This window comes from Lithobates pipiens, unplaced genomic scaffold (assembly GCF_037356315.1).
Source record: "Lithobates pipiens isolate NorthernLeopardFrog02 unplaced genomic scaffold, aLitPip1_a1.2 Scaffold_22, whole genome shotgun sequence".
NCBI lineage: Eukaryota > Metazoa > Chordata > Amphibia > Anura > Ranidae > Lithobates > Lithobates pipiens.
Window position 1 is genome coordinate 305,417,535 of NW_027507784.1, and position 18,137 is coordinate 305,435,671.

Consider the following 18,137-nt stretch of genomic DNA (forward strand, 5'->3'; position numbering starts at 1 on the left):
TAATACGAGTACAGAGCCATACATAGAAAGGGTTACACCATGGGTGCTCAACCTATGGCCCTCCAGCTGTTGCGGAACTACAAGTCCCATCATCCCCCCTGCTTTTGGGAGCCATGCTTCTAGCTGTCAGCAAATTGCAATGCCTCATGGAACTTGTAGTCTTGCAACAGCTGGAGGGCCACAGATTGGGCACCCATGGGCTACACGGTGGCGATCTCAGAGTGAGGCTACAGATAGATATTTACCCATAGGAAATTTACTGTGGGGAAGAGGGGGTCCAAAAAATATATATTTTCCCTTTTAAATGTATTAGAATCGGAAGCCATGCATTACCTTTGATGGAATGCATCTACTGTCTGCTCTTGAAGCAGTATACACAGGTTGTGGTGTAGTGTGAAAATAAAGCTGTACCCAGAACCTTAGCTTTTACATTATCATTAACCTTTCTAACAATAGAGCCACAGATGGGAAGGCACAAACAAAATCAGCCCAAGGTAATATATGTCTTCCAGTCTGTTGTTTTTGCTGAGATTAGGATGTATTGGACATGTTTTAATACCTTGTGCCTGTTCACATGGAAATAAAACAAACCTGTTGCTTTTCCCTGCCTGGGTCAAAGACACATTTGTTTATGGCAGTGTTTCTCAACCTTTTTTTCAGTCAATGCCCCCTTTAAAATTATGGACAATCTCGAGGCATCCCATTCGAAATGTAAAAACTCTTTTAATAGTTTTACATAATGCAGCAACATCAATACACGTAGGACACCCAACGTTAGAGGTGATTTATTCTTCCAAAGCAAATACTTTTGCAAACTGGTACTGATTAGTATTCCAATGTTTTTCTTCTCCCTCAGTTTTTCTCCATCACTCAGCTAATGAGACACCAAAGCTGATGGAGAGAGGCAAGGAAGAGTCAACCAAGGATGGTATGCAGGCAACTGGCATCCTCCTTATCAACTAATGATGTCATTGGTTGTTAGGAGGTTGGTGGCTAGAAGGTTATAATGGTGTACAATGAAAACCTGTGGCTTTGTGCAATTTAAAGGCAGGTTTCATCCACCCACCAGCTTGTATACAATGTTTAGGCATTTTTCCAAGGCACTCCTGAAGAAACCTCCAGGCACCCTGGTTGAAAAAGTCTGCTTTATGGAATGATTCACATGGCCGTACTGTATCTATGTGAAGGGCTGTCTCTAGCTGCACAGGATGAACAGGTGCAGGGGCGTTCATGCAGACTGTTAAAGTCGATGACAGGGAGCCGGCTGCATGGACCTCCCATATGCAATCCGGAGCGTACATCCATGTGGATCCGATTCACAGATTAGAACGCAGTCTCTCTGCATCATGATCCGTGTAATGGACCTGCACAGGTGTGCACCCTGGGATGCATGTGAAGGTCTGTGCAGCTGGCCAACTATCACTGATTTCAACAGGCTGCCTGCACGCCCCTGCACAGAACTCTTGTGCATTCCAGGAAGCTGAAGACGGTGCTTCTGTCACGTACCTAGTAGGCGAGCCCGGAATGCAGGGAGCGGCCTCTCGTATCCCCTGGCTCAAGAACCCCTGGAGGTGGTAACAGGGATTCAAAAGTTCACAGGGCACAAGTGCCTGGCAGGTAGAGGCAGGTCCGGATAGTCAGCAGCAACACAGGCAGCAGGTAGATACGGCTGATGACAATCGGCAGGTGGCAGCAGGCACGAGTGGATGGACTGGCAAGGCAGACGATCGTCAGCGGAGACAGCAGGCACAGGAGATCCGAACGGATTGGCAGGAACAGCAGAGTCGGGTACAGGCCGGGTCGGCAGCAGGCGGTCAACACAGTACAAGGGACGAGGCAGAGACGTGGTCAGACAGGCAGGTAGTCGGTGGCAGGCAGCAACGAATCGTGGTCAAGAACAAGCCGGGTCACAGGAATCAAGGCAACAGGTAACAGATAGCAGGTAGCAGAATCTCCGAACACGCTGTAGACTGGACAGCAAGAGGGGAACGGAGCAGAGTTCTTAAGAAGCCTTTAGGGCGCCAAAACGGTCGCACGACGAGTCAGCGTGCACCCGCGAGTGGCCGTGCGCCCGTTCGTGACCCCGCGCACACGCGTGCGCTCGTTCGTGCCGACGTGCACCCGCGTGCGTCCGTTCGCGTTAACACGCGCCAAAGGGGAACGACAGGCTTCTGCGGGTAAATCTCCCGTGTGCGACCGGAACGCCAGGACGGTCGTGACAGCTTCACACGGCATCTCTACACCAATGTGAATGAGGGCTAAGGGTTGTAGATCTTGTAGGTGAACTAACTGTAGAAATATTGGAGCTGTCAGTGGGGGCTTTTCAGATCCTCTTCAGATTGATTGGACAGGGACCATGGCCTGCTAATATCTATTGAGGAAGGAAGTATGTTGTCACCACTGTGGAGCTAGCTGGTGATTTTTTTTTTTTTTTTTTTTTAATAACATCCCAAGTTATGATTTTTGTGTTGCAGCTTAAGGAAAGGCTCGCCTTGCTGAAAAAAGAATACAAAAGAACAGTTAATCGTTTACAGGTACTTCTGATGTACTCTTATGTGTGTCTGAGAGCTTGGTACAGTTGTGCATTTGGTAGAGTTTATTAAGTAGTAAATCAGAGAGTTCTGTCTAGTGTCTTGAATACTTGAATGTTAATTAGTAAAAAATGTAGTGCCACCCCTGTAGGTGCTGCTGGTAACAGCTAGTTCTTCCCAAATAGTACAGAGGCTGCCTGTCCCCACAAGCACCAGTCCATACACACCGGCTCCAATAACTCAGTCTAGGGCACGGCTTTTTGATATTTATTGCTTGAAAAATGTTAAATAGGAAGAGGGAGTTAGGGCATGGATACTCCAAAATCCTTACAGTAACAGGACAATGTTCTCTAAGCTCCCATTCCAGGATTCTGCTGAGGACAGGGGAATGGCCAGCACTCTGATACACTATGAGATCCATCTCAGTCCATAGCTACCTCTGCCACTTACAGTATCTCACAGAAGTGAGTACACCCCTCACATTTCTGTAAATATTTTATTTGATCTTTTCATGTGACAACACTGAAGAAATGACACTTTGCTACAATATAAAGTAGTGAGTGTATAGCTTGTATAACAGTGTAAATTTTCTGTCCCCTCAAAATAACTCAACACACAGCCATTAATGTCTAAAACGCTGGCACCAAAAGTGAGTACACCCCTACGTGAATATGTCCAAATTGGGCCCAATTGGCCATTTTCCCTCCCCTGGTGTCATGTGACTCTTAAGCCCTTGTACACACAGTCAGAGATTCCGACGGAATGTGTCCTATCGGACCTTTATGTCGGATATTCGACTGTGTGTGGTCTGCATCGGACTGTTTCCGTCTGAATATTTTTTCCAACTTGCCAGTAAAACTTGCCGTGTGTACAAGGGCTTAGTGTTACAAGGTGTGATTAGGAAGCAAGTGTATTAAATTTGGCGTTCTCGCTCTCACTCTCTCATACTGGCAACTGGAAGTTCAACATGACACCTCATGGCAAAGAGCTCTCTGAGGATCTGAAAAAAAGAATTGCTTTCTAAAGAAGCTAAGGGTAAAGGTCATAGACTGGCCAAGCATATCTCCAGACCTAAACCCTATTGAGCATCTGTGGGGCATCCTCAAACAGAAGGTGGAGGAGCACAAGGTCTCTAACATCCACCAGCTCTGTGATGTCATCATGGAGGCGTGAAAGAGGACTCCAGTGGCAACCTGTGAAGCTCTGGTGAACTCCATGCCCAAGAGGGTTAAGGCAGTGCTGAAAAACAGTGGTGGCCACACAAAATAATGTCACTTTGGGCCCATTTTGGAGATTTGTGTACTCACTGTTGTTGCCAGCAGTTTAGACATTTATGGCTATTTGTTGTGTTATTTTGAGGGGACAGCAAATTTACACTGATGGAAAAATCCCCTAAAAAAAGGAAGATCACAGTACCCCCGGGTACAGCGCGACTTTTAAGGTGAACCGTATATAAGTAAAAAAAATATCAATTTATTCAAAAAGACAATCCATACATATATCAATGCGTGGATGCATGCACATATACACATAGTCTATACACAGAATAGGTTATATGTGATCTTGTATATGAGCTCCAAGCGCCTGACATATTTCAGAAAAAAAAGAACACATGTGGCTGTAGTCATTTATTTCTATATGAGCAAAATTTGTATAAGTACGTCACAAACCTAGATTTAATAATATTAGTATCTATGTGTGTGTGTGTGTGTGTGTGTATATATATATATATATATATATATATATATATATATATTATATATCTCAATTTGCTGCCTGCCACGTTTTTTGACGGGTAACCAGAAGTGCCAGAGAACTAGAGATGGCCCGCACCGAACCCTCACAGAGGTCTTAGGTTAAGCAACTGGGGGGGGGGCACACTATCTTCACTATCTTCAAGCTATTAGAGCTAAAGAAAACTGATGTATAGGTGCCACAATCTTCCCACATAATAACTCTGTCTGGTGCTCAGACCTTCAGGCTGCTGACACCTCCAATGTACCAGACAGAGTAAGGAAATGGATGGACTAAGGACTACTGTCCAAAACGCGTAGCCTGTTTTACAACATTGTACATGTTTACTTAATAAAGAAATATTTTTTTTTGGATCTCATCCAGAGTGCTGACCATCCCTTTCCTTACTCAGCTATCAGAGCTGTACTACAACCAGAACTGTAAGTCTCAGCACCAGACGATCATCACTTACAGTACTATAAAGGCTGAGTAAAAGTTAAAATTTTTCCTAAATGAAACAGCAGCTACACATGGGGAATTCATCAATATGAGTAGTTTTATATTTTCACCAGCAAATGTAAAAAATAAAATAGAATCATGGAGTTCAGATTTATTGTATTTCATTTAGTTCTAATATTTTAATAATTTTGAATCTCACTTTTTATTAATTTTCCCCAGTCAGCAGAAATCAGATGTATGAGGTCCATCATCCTAAGCCTGCTAGGCTTCATTATATAAAACTGCTTAGTCAGGCCAACATGATTTCAGGCCCTGGAAGCTGGAGGTGAAGCAGCTGAGGTAGCTCACATGAATGATGAGCATAGGGAGTACCTTATCAATGTGATGATACATAATGCAGTAGTGAATGGTGGTATCTGTTTAAGCTGCCTGACATAGATGTTCGGATCACATATCTGGCTGAACACAATTACAAATATTCAGGCAGGTAAAATACGTTTCAATATGTATTTCACCTATGAACTGTTTCGTTGTTGTTCAGCTTTACACAAACGTCAGTTCTCATAATCTCAGAAAGATTTAAATACTGATCCACTAATGTTATCTGTCTCATGCACAAACCAATTTGTGTTTAAAGACCATTGCAGGTTTTCTCCGTTTGCTAATTTTATATTCTTAGAAAGATAGTAATTGGAATTTGTGTTCTTGGCAGAAATCTGAGAGAGCTGAAAGGGTGAAGACTTATGTCAAGAGAACCATTGAAGAACAGAACCGACTGCTGAATCAGGAATACACCGGGCAGGATAGTGTTCTGCTGTCAGCAGGTTTGCCACTTTTTGCTTGACTTAATTATATATTTTTTGGCTGTTTGTCAACAAAACCACTTAGCATGACTGTGAAGACAAAGCCCTTTCTGACACTTTTTGTTTACGTGAAAAAAAAATTAATAAATTTTTTTTTTGCTAGAAAATTACTATGAAACCTCAAACGTTATATAGTTTTTTTTAAAGCACATGCCCTACAGATTAAAATGGTGGGTGTTGCAATTTTTTTCACAAAGTACTTTTCCCAATTTTTTGGAAAAAAAAACATTTTTTTGAATTGTAATGCACAAAAATACATTATATTGGCCAAATGTTTGGTAAAATATAAAAGCTGATTTTATGCCGAGTATATGGATACCAAACATGACATGCTTTAACATTATACACACCCGTGCAGCGGTGACAAACTAAATACATTTTTAAAAGCCTTTACAGATTACCACTTTAGATTTACAGAGTAGGTCTACTTCTAGAATTACTGCCCTTGATCTGACATTCGCAGTGATACCACACATGCATGTTGCAATTGCTGTTTACATACGACACAAGACCAATGCTTGCTTTCACCTTTGTGTGCAAGCACAGGGGGACAGGTGTTTATTTTTTTTTATTTTTTTACACTCTCCCTTTTCATTATTTTTTTATTGTTATCACAGGGAATGTAACTATCCCATATGATAGCAATAGGTAGTGACAGGTACTCTTTTTTTAATTTTTTTATTTTTTATTTTTTTGAAAAATGTGGGGTCTATTAGACTCTAGATCTCTCCTCAGCCCTTAAAGCATCTGACCATACCAAGATTGGTGTGATGAGATGCTTTCCCAATGGCCCTGTTTAGATATGCTTCGAGATTGAAGTAACTATGGTTACAATAAATAACAGTATCAGTAAAATATTAGCTCAATAAAATTACTTTTTTTTTTATTGCAATCTGTGCCAAAAGAGTAAAATATATGCAGAAGCATAGGGGCAATTCGCCCCTACTGTCAACCCCTGTCCCTATGCTTCAGCATATATCATACATCCTGGGACACAGAGCCATAGTAGTTACTATGTGGGTTATAGGCCACCTTCAGGTGATGGACACTGGCACACCCTAAGACAAGAAGTCCACTCCCTATACAACCCCTCCCACTACTGGGAGTACCTCAGTTTTTCTGGTCAGTGTCTAAGGTGTTGGTCATGAGTGAAGATGTGCTGTGCTGAGCTCCACTGGAGCAATCCTTGCTGGGGCTAGCTATGCAGCCAGGTCCATACAAAGTGTTTTTTAGGCCAAATTGAATGTTACCCGAAAAAACAAGGTTTTGCCTGTAAATGCTTCTCTTTTTAGAGAGCTGGATCCCGGGATCCATTACTTTTGGTATTAAAGGCCATAAAGTTTTACTGGTGGGATGCTATTACAGGTCCAGGATTGTGGGTTCCCCGAGGGTCCCTGTTTCCTGAAGGTTTGTTAATGGAACCCACCGTGAAGGCTGAAGATTGGGTCTGTTGGTTTTTACCACAGAAAACCCTGCAGCGGGAAAGGTAAGTGGAGTTTTCTAAGAAATTTTCTCATGAAATGTCACCTTTAATTAGTAAATTTTGTCATGCCTAAGTGTCACCACTAGGGACTGTATGGAACACATACCTTCTCATGCTTCTTCGAGATCATGCTGTGTCCGGAACAACAGGCTTCTTTTTTTTTCTCCAGCTAGCACCTCTAGACCTCCAGTAAGTTGGGGGGGGGGGGGTTTTCCTCTTCACCAGACACACCCCCCCACATGGGCTGTACTCTTACCCTCTTCACGAGGAAGAGCGTCAGGAGAGAACAAAAAAAACGATCAGCACGCCGCTCTACTTGGCTGCTTTCAGGTTCTCTCCTCGCCATTTTTCCCCTCGTAGAAAAAAGAGGAGGTTGCCGAAGGCTACGGAGGGGGGGGGGGCTTGGTGCGGCATTGGCGTTCTCCAACATCCAGCGTGGTTGTCTGGTATACAATGCTCGAATGCCAAAGGATCCAACAGATAAGAAGTTGGAATTCCTATTTAAAAACAATATTTTTCTGGCAGGTTCAGTGGTTCAGCCTGCGCTGGCAGCGATCGGAGTATGTCAGTCCTTAAAAGACCAGTTTAAACAGGTGTTCAAGATTATGCCGGATCAGCAGGCCGAAGATTTGGCTGGTATATCAGAGTGTTATGTTTTACAGTAGACGCTATCAGAGATTCTGTTCTTTAGGCCTCACAGCTTATACTCGGGCTGGTGCATGTGCGTAGAATTCTATGGTTGAAAAATTGGTCAGCCAAAGCACCATGCAAAAAGCTCTTGGCTAGTTTTCCATTTCACAGTGAACGGTTGTTTGAGGACGATCTGGATAAATACGTCCAAAGAATTTCTAATGGAAAAAGTTCCCTTTTAGTAGTTAAGCAGAAGTTTAAGCGTTTTTCTTTTAAACAAGCTTCTTCTCCAATGCCAGGAGCATCAGCCTCCAGGCAGTCACAACGGCCTCCACCATCAAGTTGAAGAGGTAAACCTCAGGGTCAACCCCAGGGGAAATGCTATGATAAAAGCTGACAAACTGCTAAAAGTACCCCAAGCCCCCCCCCCAGGGGCGCACAGAGTGACTGACTTCTGAGCTAAAAAACATTTACACTGGCATTTTACTTGCTACAAGATGTACGCACAAAGCAACCCTTCTCAGGACGCCGTATGCTTTTGTGCCTAGCAATATGGCTTCCAAGGTTGCTACTAAGGCACCAAAGGTTCCACCCCGAGGCGCTGGGAACTCCAGCCATGCCTCCACACTGTCATCCTCTCCGGAGATACCAGATATGGCAAGCCAGGGTGAGTCTTCGGAACCGATTGGTAGTGCAACTGCTTCTCCTTGGGTGCTTTAAAACCTTTACAACCTTTGCATGCGTTTCCAGTCCATGCATTACTAGAAAAGCTTATTTATGCAGAATGGGATCATCCGGATAAGCATTTTCTCCCTCCAAAGAGATTCTCAGTTCTCTATCCCATGGAGAAAAAATTCACCAAAAAATGGAAGGTTCCAGCAGTTGATGCTGCGATTTCCAGTGTGAATAAAAGTCTAACTTGTCCAGTAGACAATGCACAAATGCTCAAGGACCCAACAGATAAGAAGTGTGAATTCCTATTAAAATCCTCTCTTTCCTTAGCAGGGACCCTTACTCAGCCTGCAGTCGCAGCAATAGGCATCTGTCAGTCCTTAAAGGACCAATTCACAGAGGCTCTTAAAGAGCTCCCTGCATAACAGGCCCTTGAGTTGGCCGACCTACCAGAAGCATTATGTTTTGCCATAGATGCTATGAAGGATTCTATTCACCAGGCGTCTCGCCTTGCTCTTGTGCTAGTACACATGCGTAGGACTCTTTTGGTTAAAAGATTGGTCTGCCAAAGCACCTTGCAAAAAGTAATTTGGATAAATACATCCAGACAATTTCTAGTGGAAAGAGTACTCTTTTGCCAGTCAAAAGAAAGTATAAACGTCCTTAATTTAAACTGACTTTTTCTCCTGTGCCAGTGGCATCCACCTCTAGGTAGTAGCGATGGCCGTTAGACTCTAGAGGAAAACCTCAGATTCAGACTGGGGCACAAAAGGAGACTTGGGGCTGCAAATCTGCAAAGCAGAATACTAACGCCTCACCATGAAGAGTGGGGGGAAGACTTCTGAAATACTCAGAAGTCTGGCAAAGGGAAATTCAGGACGGATGGGTAATCTCCATGGTGTCTCTAGGATACTAACTAAAATTTTGGGAGTTCCCACCGTCTCGTTTTCTGAGATCAAACGTTCCCAAAGACCCTGGGAAAAGGCAATCCCTGTTTCAAGCATTGGACCAATTATTGGCTCAGGGGGTGATCATACATATTCCCACAGAAAAACGAGGCTTGGGGTTTTATTCAAACCTGTTTATGGCACCAAAACCAAATAGGGTTGTCAGACCCATTCTAGATCTAAGGAATCAAAATCAGTTCCCGAAGATCCGCTCCTTTCGCATGGAGTCAATCAAGTCAGTAGTTTCCATCCTACAAGGAAGAGAACTTCTGGCATCCATCGACACCAGAAATGCATATCTGCATATCCCGATATTTCCCGCTCACCAAAGATTTCTGTGGTTCAAAGTAGAGCAACAGCACTTTTAGTTTGTAGCCTTGTACTGGCCCCACCTCTAGCCAGGCTAAGGGTACAGGGCATAACAGTTTTTGTGTACCTAGACGATCTATTGTTAATAGACCAGTCAGTGGCTCACTTGGAGAAAAGTGTACGTATTACAACCAGTTACCAGAAAAGTCTGGGTTGGATTATCATTCTAGAGAAGTCTTCCTTAAAACCACTAAGAAAGCTGGAGTATTTGGGCCTGATCATAGACACAGCCCAGAAAAGGGTGTTCTTGCCTCCGGCAAAGATCAGCTCCATACAAGAGCTGGTGCAGGTGGTCAGGTCAAAAAGAGATCCCTCAATTCACCTTTGTATGAGGTTGTTAGGAAAGATGGTAGCTTCATTCAAAGCAGTTCCCTATGCACAGTTCCATTCGAGACTGCTACAGAACAGTATCCTGTCTGCTTGGAACAAAAAGATACAAGCTTTGGACTTGCCAATGCAGCTGTCCCCAAGAGTGTCCCAAAGTCTCAGTTGGTGGTTACGATCCCAGAATCTACTGAAAGAGAAATCCTTCAGACCAATTATCTGTAAAGTACTAACAACAGATGCCAGCCTTTCAGGCTGGGGAGCAGTACTAGAGAAGATGACTGTCAAGGGACAGTGGTCGAGGACCGAAAGGGCCATGCCCATCAACATCCTAGAGATTTGGGCAGTGCATTTGGCTCCGAAAACCTGGACTTCCAGGTTAAAGAATTGTCCTGTCAGGATCCAATCCGACAATGCCACGGCTGTGGCCTATATCAATCACCAAGGGGGCACCAAGACTCTCTCAGCTGAGAGAGAGATGAACCATATTCTAACTTGGGCAGAAAAGAATGTCTCGTGCTTATCGGCAGTTTTCATTCCGGGAATGGAGAATTGGCAGGCGGACTACTTAAGTCGCCAACAGTTATTCCTGGGGGAATGGTCTCTTCACCCCGACATTTTTCGGGCTGTTTGCCAAAGATGGGGGACACCGGACGTAGATCTTCTACCGTCCAGGTTCAACATGAAGTTGTGTCCGGGACAAGGGATCTACTCGCATGCGGAACAGATGCGCTGGTAACCTCGTGGGATCAGTTCTCGCTGATCTATGCATTCCCCCCTATTCAGTTGCTGCCACAACTTCTTTGCAGGATCAAGCTGGAAAGAAATCCGGTAATTCTGGTAGCACCAGAGCAGAAATCCCCACTTTTCTCCCCCTTTTTTCTGCAGGGCTTCTAGGACTGATCAGAGATATTCTGATTGGTCAGTGCCAGCACAAAAAAATGCTCTGATCCATCCTGGAAGCTTGGCAGAAAGAAGGGGGAGATGAGCAGGGATTTTTCTATCGTTAAGAGGGGGTGTGGTCTTGAAAACAAGCCACGTCTCTGCTACTTTTTAATGCAGGGCTCAAAATGTTTTTTTCTTTGTTTTTTTTGTTTTTTATATGACCTATTTTTTTTATGCACACTACTGTACAGTACAGTTCTTCTGACCTTCATATTACAGCTGTTCCCTGTATAGACATGGAGGTCAGAGGAAGAAACCAGTGAGAGCTGCAGGTGGCCCAGGAGAGCAGTGCTTCAAGAAGTGTCAGTTTTGTTGTGGACTTCAGTCAGGCCAGAACATGGGGCACATCGGGCGTTTACCTGGTGTGGAGCAGCTGCATATAGAGCAATTTACCTTTCCATATTCCTCCTACAGCTGCTGAATGTCTGCTTCTCCTCCCCTCCCTCCCGCAGGCACTCAGTGGCTGCAGGAGTAAAATGGAAAGATCAGTTGCTCTATATGCAGCTGCCTCACTCCTCCCCCTATCAGCTTCTTTTGCTCCCTCCCCCCCCCCTGTTCTCCCTGGCCCGGACCTATTTTTTATTTTTTTTGTCCCAGTCCAGGCCTGACTTCAGTAGAAGACTTTTGAAGATTGGAGTGGTGTTTGGCAGCCTGGGGCACAGGAAAGGTAAGTATGTACTTTTCTTTTACAGGTATGTCTTTGTCTAAGTTCATAATTATTGGAAGACCACTTTGAAGCAAAGGTGTGCTTTGCCCTTCCAGCATAAAGCAACAGGTTCCTTTTAATGTCCCTTCCCCCAACAGTACATGCTATTTATTTCTTTGCTATTTGTTTTTTGCTCCCTTTCCACTGCATTCAGCTACCATGAGTGAAGAATATACCCAGTACTTCTTGATATAAAGGAGCATAAACCTCGCTCCCCTTTCCTGCATGTGGCAGTGCTGGTGATTTGCCGGTATTGCCACATGGGGGCAGGGAGAGGGTCTTCAGCACAGTGTAAGCTCTAAATGCTGTTAACCAGCTCAGCAGAGCAGAAGGTGAGCGAAGGAAAGGGGAGTATGTTCTGCTGAGGAGGGTGGCATTAAAGCTAACCTGCTTTGCAGGAGTGCTTTAAAACAGGCCCTGTCCATGTGCCACATTTTTTTTTTTTTTTTTTTTTAAACTGTAGTTTATCTGCTTTAGAAAATGCAGTCAATGGTCAGTGGTAGGTTTTGCATCTAACTGTTTGCGTTGTATTGCAGGCCCAGAAAACTGCACCAGCAATGCTTCAGGAGACTTTGGGGAATCACACAAAATTTTTGAAACCCCTTCAGCAGACAAGGAGAGAAAGCCATGTGTCTCCTTTAATTTGGAGCCTGAAATTGTCAACAGTGACAGCAGGACCCCTCCTTGCTCTGGCGGTGAGAGCAGTGGGCAGGAAGCTGAAGGAAACAGAGCTCATCAATCTAGCCAAATTTTCAGAAGTCGGCTGAGGTTAAGCCGAACAGCAAGAAGAGTTTGTTTTTCTGAATCACCGTCTCCGAGTGTATGTCGTATCAGCAGTATTGTGAATGTCCTGGAAGGAAAGGAAAGAACTGTAGATAAAAGCCTGTCGCCAGTGTTTAAGAAGCATCCTACAGATGGGCCTCCTCTGAGACCAGACAATCCCGCTGCTAGCTATTGTTCAGAGGATTCAAAGCCTAAAGAAATTTCACATGAGATTGCTGGTCCTTCTAGTACTGCGTTGTTCCGACTAGGGACAGCAGATAACTCACCGGGTGAAGTTAGGAGTAATTTTGAATCTCTGCATTCAGTTGATGAAATCCCTACACCTAATGAACAACTTTTTGTGGAAAACTCATTCGTTAAGTCAGAAACCAAAGAGGAGCAACCACTACCCACATCACAATCTTTAGATGTAGAAGTGACCTGCAGTTCCTCTTGTTTACCTTTGGACACACCACCACAAGCACTTGAATTTGAAAATCACACAGATCTGAAGAGAACTTCTCAGGTCAGTTCCCCCCTCTCTTCTCAAAACCAGCCGCCTCCACTGAACCTTAAGGATCACACTGAAAGTACCATGGTCAAGGAGGACCATAACCCGCTCAGTTCCTGCACCCTGGTGGAGGGGCTGTTATTCCCAGTAGAATATTATGTCAGGACAACACGCCGCATGACCAGCTGCCAGAGGAAAGTTGATCTTGAAGCAGTAATAAGCAGCCACCTTCTCACAGGAAGGAAAGGATCACGAGGAAGGCCACGGCGAAACAGCACATCTTTATCCACACCAGTTAACGCCAGTGATAAACTTTCTAATTCCCTGACTCCTTCAAGCCATCTTCCTGTAAGTAACAGCGCTGGAGAGGTTACACGATCCAGGCGTGGAAGGGGTCGAAAGTCCTGTCCTGCTGCACTCTCCTCAGGTCTAAAAGATGTATCTGTACAGCTTAGGTTTGATGCTGAGAACAGCCCAACACTGAATGGCTCACAGAGTGAGAAAGAAAACTGTGAGGAGGTCGTGGCAAGCAACGAGTCACATGGTGCTGTGAAGTGTCTTACTAATATAAGGGATGATTCCAAGGTAAAAGAAGTGGACAGATTTATGACATTGCTGTCTGATAAGAAGGCATACAGTCTTAGATCTCAGGACACTGTTTTCAATGTAAGCACATCAGCTGGCTATAAAGATGGCAAGCTTTATAATTTTGGAAGCTCAAAGGAAGCCAGTGAACTGACAGGTAATTTGAATGATTGTTGATCTTGCGTGTACATATGTGGGGATGGATCATAACTTGTAGAATAAAAAAGTACAGATGGAAGTTGCTTACCAAAACGGAATATAGTATATATGGCTAAGTGCTCATGGAGGTTCAAGTCAGGCACTTGGCGTGCTAATAAACAGGGCAGGCCATACTGAAATGGCAAATTCACATCTTGATAATGACAGAGCTTGCCCCACCATCTCCTAATTTGCACACAATGGCCAAGGAGGCAGCCCTTTATAGAAGTAGGCCAGTAGCAATGCTTGGGAGGCGGTGGAGAAGACAGGTAAGATCTGACACTACCAAGAAGTGTCTGTGCCTTGCCCATTAAATATAAGATAAACTGCTATCTATTCCCCACAGTCCTGCAGATGTCAGATTCTGATCTGCCTATTCATTAAGTGTGTAGTATACTGAAAAAGATTTCTGAATGCTCCAGGAAGACTTCGGAAATGTTAGCACACTAAAAATGCTATAGGTTTCTGGCAAATGATTGACGTGTCTGTGAGTACAGAGTCTTACAGTGATCTGTTTGGAATCCTTACATTGCAATATAAACATTTTGGTACTGATGACTTGATTTGTAAAAGCTTGAGAATGTGAATAATGGAGGTTACTATTCAGAAACCGATTAAGGTTTTGGTTTTCATGAACTAGTTTTAGAAAATTTTGGTTGCTATTGGCAAAATTGACATTATTCTTCAGGTGTTTCCATATGGCTCCTGTGTTTTCAGTAGCTTTACACAGGTACAACTGGAGTATGACTAAGGCTTTATAGGCTGAAAAGCGTTTGTTCACTGTGTGGCTATCTAATAAAATTAAGACATTTTAAGAGCAACAACCGGAGTGCGGATCATTTTTTCTACATAACTGAAGTGGCTAGGTAGCAGATGGCTGCTTCTATTATATATCTGATACAGGTACTCTTTAATCCTACAGTTTGTGTATAAGGCACTGCCGCAAAGCTGAAGGTTTTGCCTGGAGTTCTTCTTTAATCAACTGGGGTACTGGGATTAGTCTGGAGAACAAAATGGAGGTATTGGTTATTTTAAAAGAATGTGGAGGGAGAGGGGAGCACACCCTTGGTGTAGTACAGCTTTAATAATCTAAAGGTAAAATAATCCTCTCACAAGGGTGATGATTGAACAAGTGTGAGACCAGTGAAGGCCATGACAAATCGGCCCAATGTGAAAGTGGACTAAAAGAAAGGGGTATTGTCCAAAAATGTTCTGGTGTACTGCCCATATAAGTATCCAGGGTGTTGGGTTGAAAACTGTTGCTTGGAAGTGTATAAAACAGATGGCCGCATTCCAAAAGGGATGCAAGACTGCTATAGCCAAAGGGGGGCTGGAAGACTCATGCTGCAGGAGAGGAGAGAAAAGCGTTAAGCGCACCCTTGGTGTAGTACACCTTTAATAATCGAAAGATAAAATGCATAAAATATTCCACTCACAAAGGTGATGACTGAACAAGCGTGAGACCGGTAAAGGCTCTGTGCAATAATGTCCTGCCCCCTATGGAGCTGTCAGTCCATGCCCCTGCACCTTGGCTCTGGTATCAGAGGGATGTCAGAGGATGCTGGGGGAACGAGCCATGTGAAGCCGGGAACTCAAGCTGACTGTCTCAGAGTGGAGTAGCCATTTGGGACGCGTTTCGGAGGCAAGCTATGCCTCCTTCCTCAGTTGGCTGAGAAAGGAGGCATGGCTTGCCTCCGAAACAGATGTCTGTCAAATTGACCCCGAAGTTGGACTGAAATGGCAGCTGGAAATCATGCGAGTTCTAACCCATCCTCAGTGTGAACCTTGGCTCATTGTGTTATTGTAGGCATTTTTAGGGAAAGGTAGTCCTGAGAATATTGTTTATTTAAAAAAAAAATGTGTTTAGCAACTTTTAGAAGATAATCGTTTCTGTTTGTGATATGTTTTCTACAGGCTCTCCATTGCCTGTCTTCAGTGACAGGATCAGTCTGGATCGTCTGTCTCGCTACTTTAAAATTACAGACTTCCATTTGCCAGATGAGGACTTTGGCATTCTGAAGCTTGAAAAGCTAAAATCAGTGAATCGCCTGGAGTCCTTTACACCACATACACCCAGAGATGGAAAAGGGTGCAACCAGCATCCTAAGATTGACAGCAAAACATTGCCACCTACAGGTAGCTCAGCAGTGCTGCAGGAAGAAAATCTAGGGGCTTGTTCTCAAAATGTAGACAGAGCCCTAAATCTATTAGAAAGTAATGAAGACTGTTTGAATGTTGATCCACCTCCTAGCAACAAAGAAGACACTTTGGAAAATAATAAAAAGCCATCAGCAGATGCAGCAGAACCATCACACTCTCTTATAAGTGAGCCAGCAAGTGCTCTACCGCCTGCTGTTCCAGTTTTAGACGCCAAAGACAAAATATCTCATTCTCCTAAAAAATACTTTTTATTAAGCCCATTTCCTTATGATAACAATCCTAGGCACAACAGCTGTATTCCAGAAATCCCCCTTCCTGATGATGAAATACCCCAAAACACTTTGCCAATGCCTTCTGACTCCTCGAGTGATGGTGACATACGAACGGTAACTGCAGTTGCTGAAGTTTCCGGAGATGCTGAGGGTTTATGGGCGAATCTTGACTCCCAAAGCAGTAAAGAATCTGATGATGTTCCCAAAGATTCTCCTACACAGTCAAAGATATCTGCAAAACTTGATTCTCCAAAAGAACTGAACAGTAGTGTCCTCTTCTCAACATCGTTATGTTCTGTCCCTCAAGAGAGTGTGAATGATTTTGTGTCTTCATCCTGCACATCAGGGCTTCCTTTTTTAGGTCCAACTCCGGCCATCTTTTCTTCTCTGCAAGGCAGCAATACATCTGTTGCTTGCAGTCTGGCAGATGAGGGGCAAGAGAGAGTCCTTTTTCCAGAGGTCTGTGGTCGAGAAGGCCCTGAGTTTATGTCCTTGATTTGTATAAGTGCTACTGGAGATACAGAAGACCTTAAGCAATGTCATGATGAATTGGGACAAGATAACACCACGGTGGTTGAAGGTCATTTTGAATATCCAGAGCATCAAGAGAACAGCCTACTATCAAAGACTGACAAAGATAGATCTGTTCATGTAAGTTGATTTGACTATTTGTGTTCATGGGTGGCCTAATGATGGGGGAGCTCTAGCTTTGACTCAGAAGGAGATATGTGGACCTCTGCAGAGAGACCACTGCTTCCACACTGAGAGCATAGGTCGCACATTGCAGCATGATGGCAGGGGACGGGCTTTCCACTCAAGTTATTGCTGCTTTTTAAATACTTCAATGCCGGATACTTTCACGCCCTTCATGCCCAGACCAATTTTCAGCACTATCACGCCTTGAATGCCAAATACTCAGTCATGCAACAAGGTACTCAAATAAAATTATAATTTTTTGAGACAGATAAAGCTTTCTTTTGGTGGTATTTAATCACCAATGGTTTTTATTTATTTTTTAGCTATAGAAATGAAAAAAAATACAGAAAATTATGAAAAAACATTTTTTTTTTTTTTTTTATTTCTCTTATCAAATTTTCCAAATAAATGATCTTTCTTCATAGATTTCAGCCAACATGTATTTTACATTTCTTTAAAAATAACCCAAATCAGTGTAAATTATTTGGTCTGTGTGAACGTTAGAGTCCACAAACTATAGTGTGTGTGTGTGTGTGTGTGTGTGTGTATATATATATATATATATAATATATTCATTTGAAAATTGATCCATCCTGATGGCCTCATTTCATCTCATTTCTTGAGGCCCTAAAAAGGCCAAGACAGACAAATCCCCCAAAATTACCCCTTTTTGGAAAGTAGATAGTCCAAGGTATTTCGTAAAAGGCATGGTAATTCTATTACATTTTTTTTTTTTAATTATATTTTTTGAATTCCACAATGTTTTAGAAAATTAAGAAATTAAATTCAACTTGAGATCACCAGAGCAATACAATGTCATCATATGACTGGTGTGGCGGTAAACAGGGACATTGACAGGTCACAGTATGTAAGAAACATTTTTTTTTTTTTCACAATTTTTTTTTATTATTATTATTATTATTATTTTACAATTTTTTACATAATGTGACCAGTGCAGTACAGTTTCACTATAGTGACACTGTATTGCTCTAGAGAGGGTGATCACCTTTTTTTTCACTATGATTCCTTATTACAGTGATGATGTGATCACTGTTATAAGGAATTGTTTTTGTGACTGCCATCCATTTATATGCCATTGTGTACAATTATGATGGTTGTGATTGGCCAAAGCTATCACATGGTACAAGTTCGCTGTGATTGGCCACTGTACCATGTGATCACTGTGACCAATCACCGAGCTTACAACAGTACACACTGAATTGCTATGAGTGAAAGCCATTGTGTTCTATTTACATGTGATCGGTCACAGCGATTTACATGGTACTGAAG

General features: G+C 43.2%; 1 protein-coding gene across 1 annotated transcript in view; it reads left to right on the forward strand.

Moving 5' to 3' along the window:
- Positions 1–18,137, forward strand: part of PALB2 (partner and localizer of BRCA2) — a 36,656-nt gene that overhangs the window by 5,703 nt on the left and 12,816 nt on the right. The window contains exons 4-7 of the mRNA XM_077449318.1: positions 2,475–2,534; positions 5,437–5,548; positions 12,200–13,678; positions 15,634–16,802. Coding sequence (XP_077305444.1) covers positions 2,475–2,534; positions 5,437–5,548; positions 12,200–13,678; positions 15,634–16,802 — 2,820 coding nt within the window. The remainder of the gene's footprint in view (positions 1–2,474; positions 2,535–5,436; positions 5,549–12,199; positions 13,679–15,633; positions 16,803–18,137) is intronic.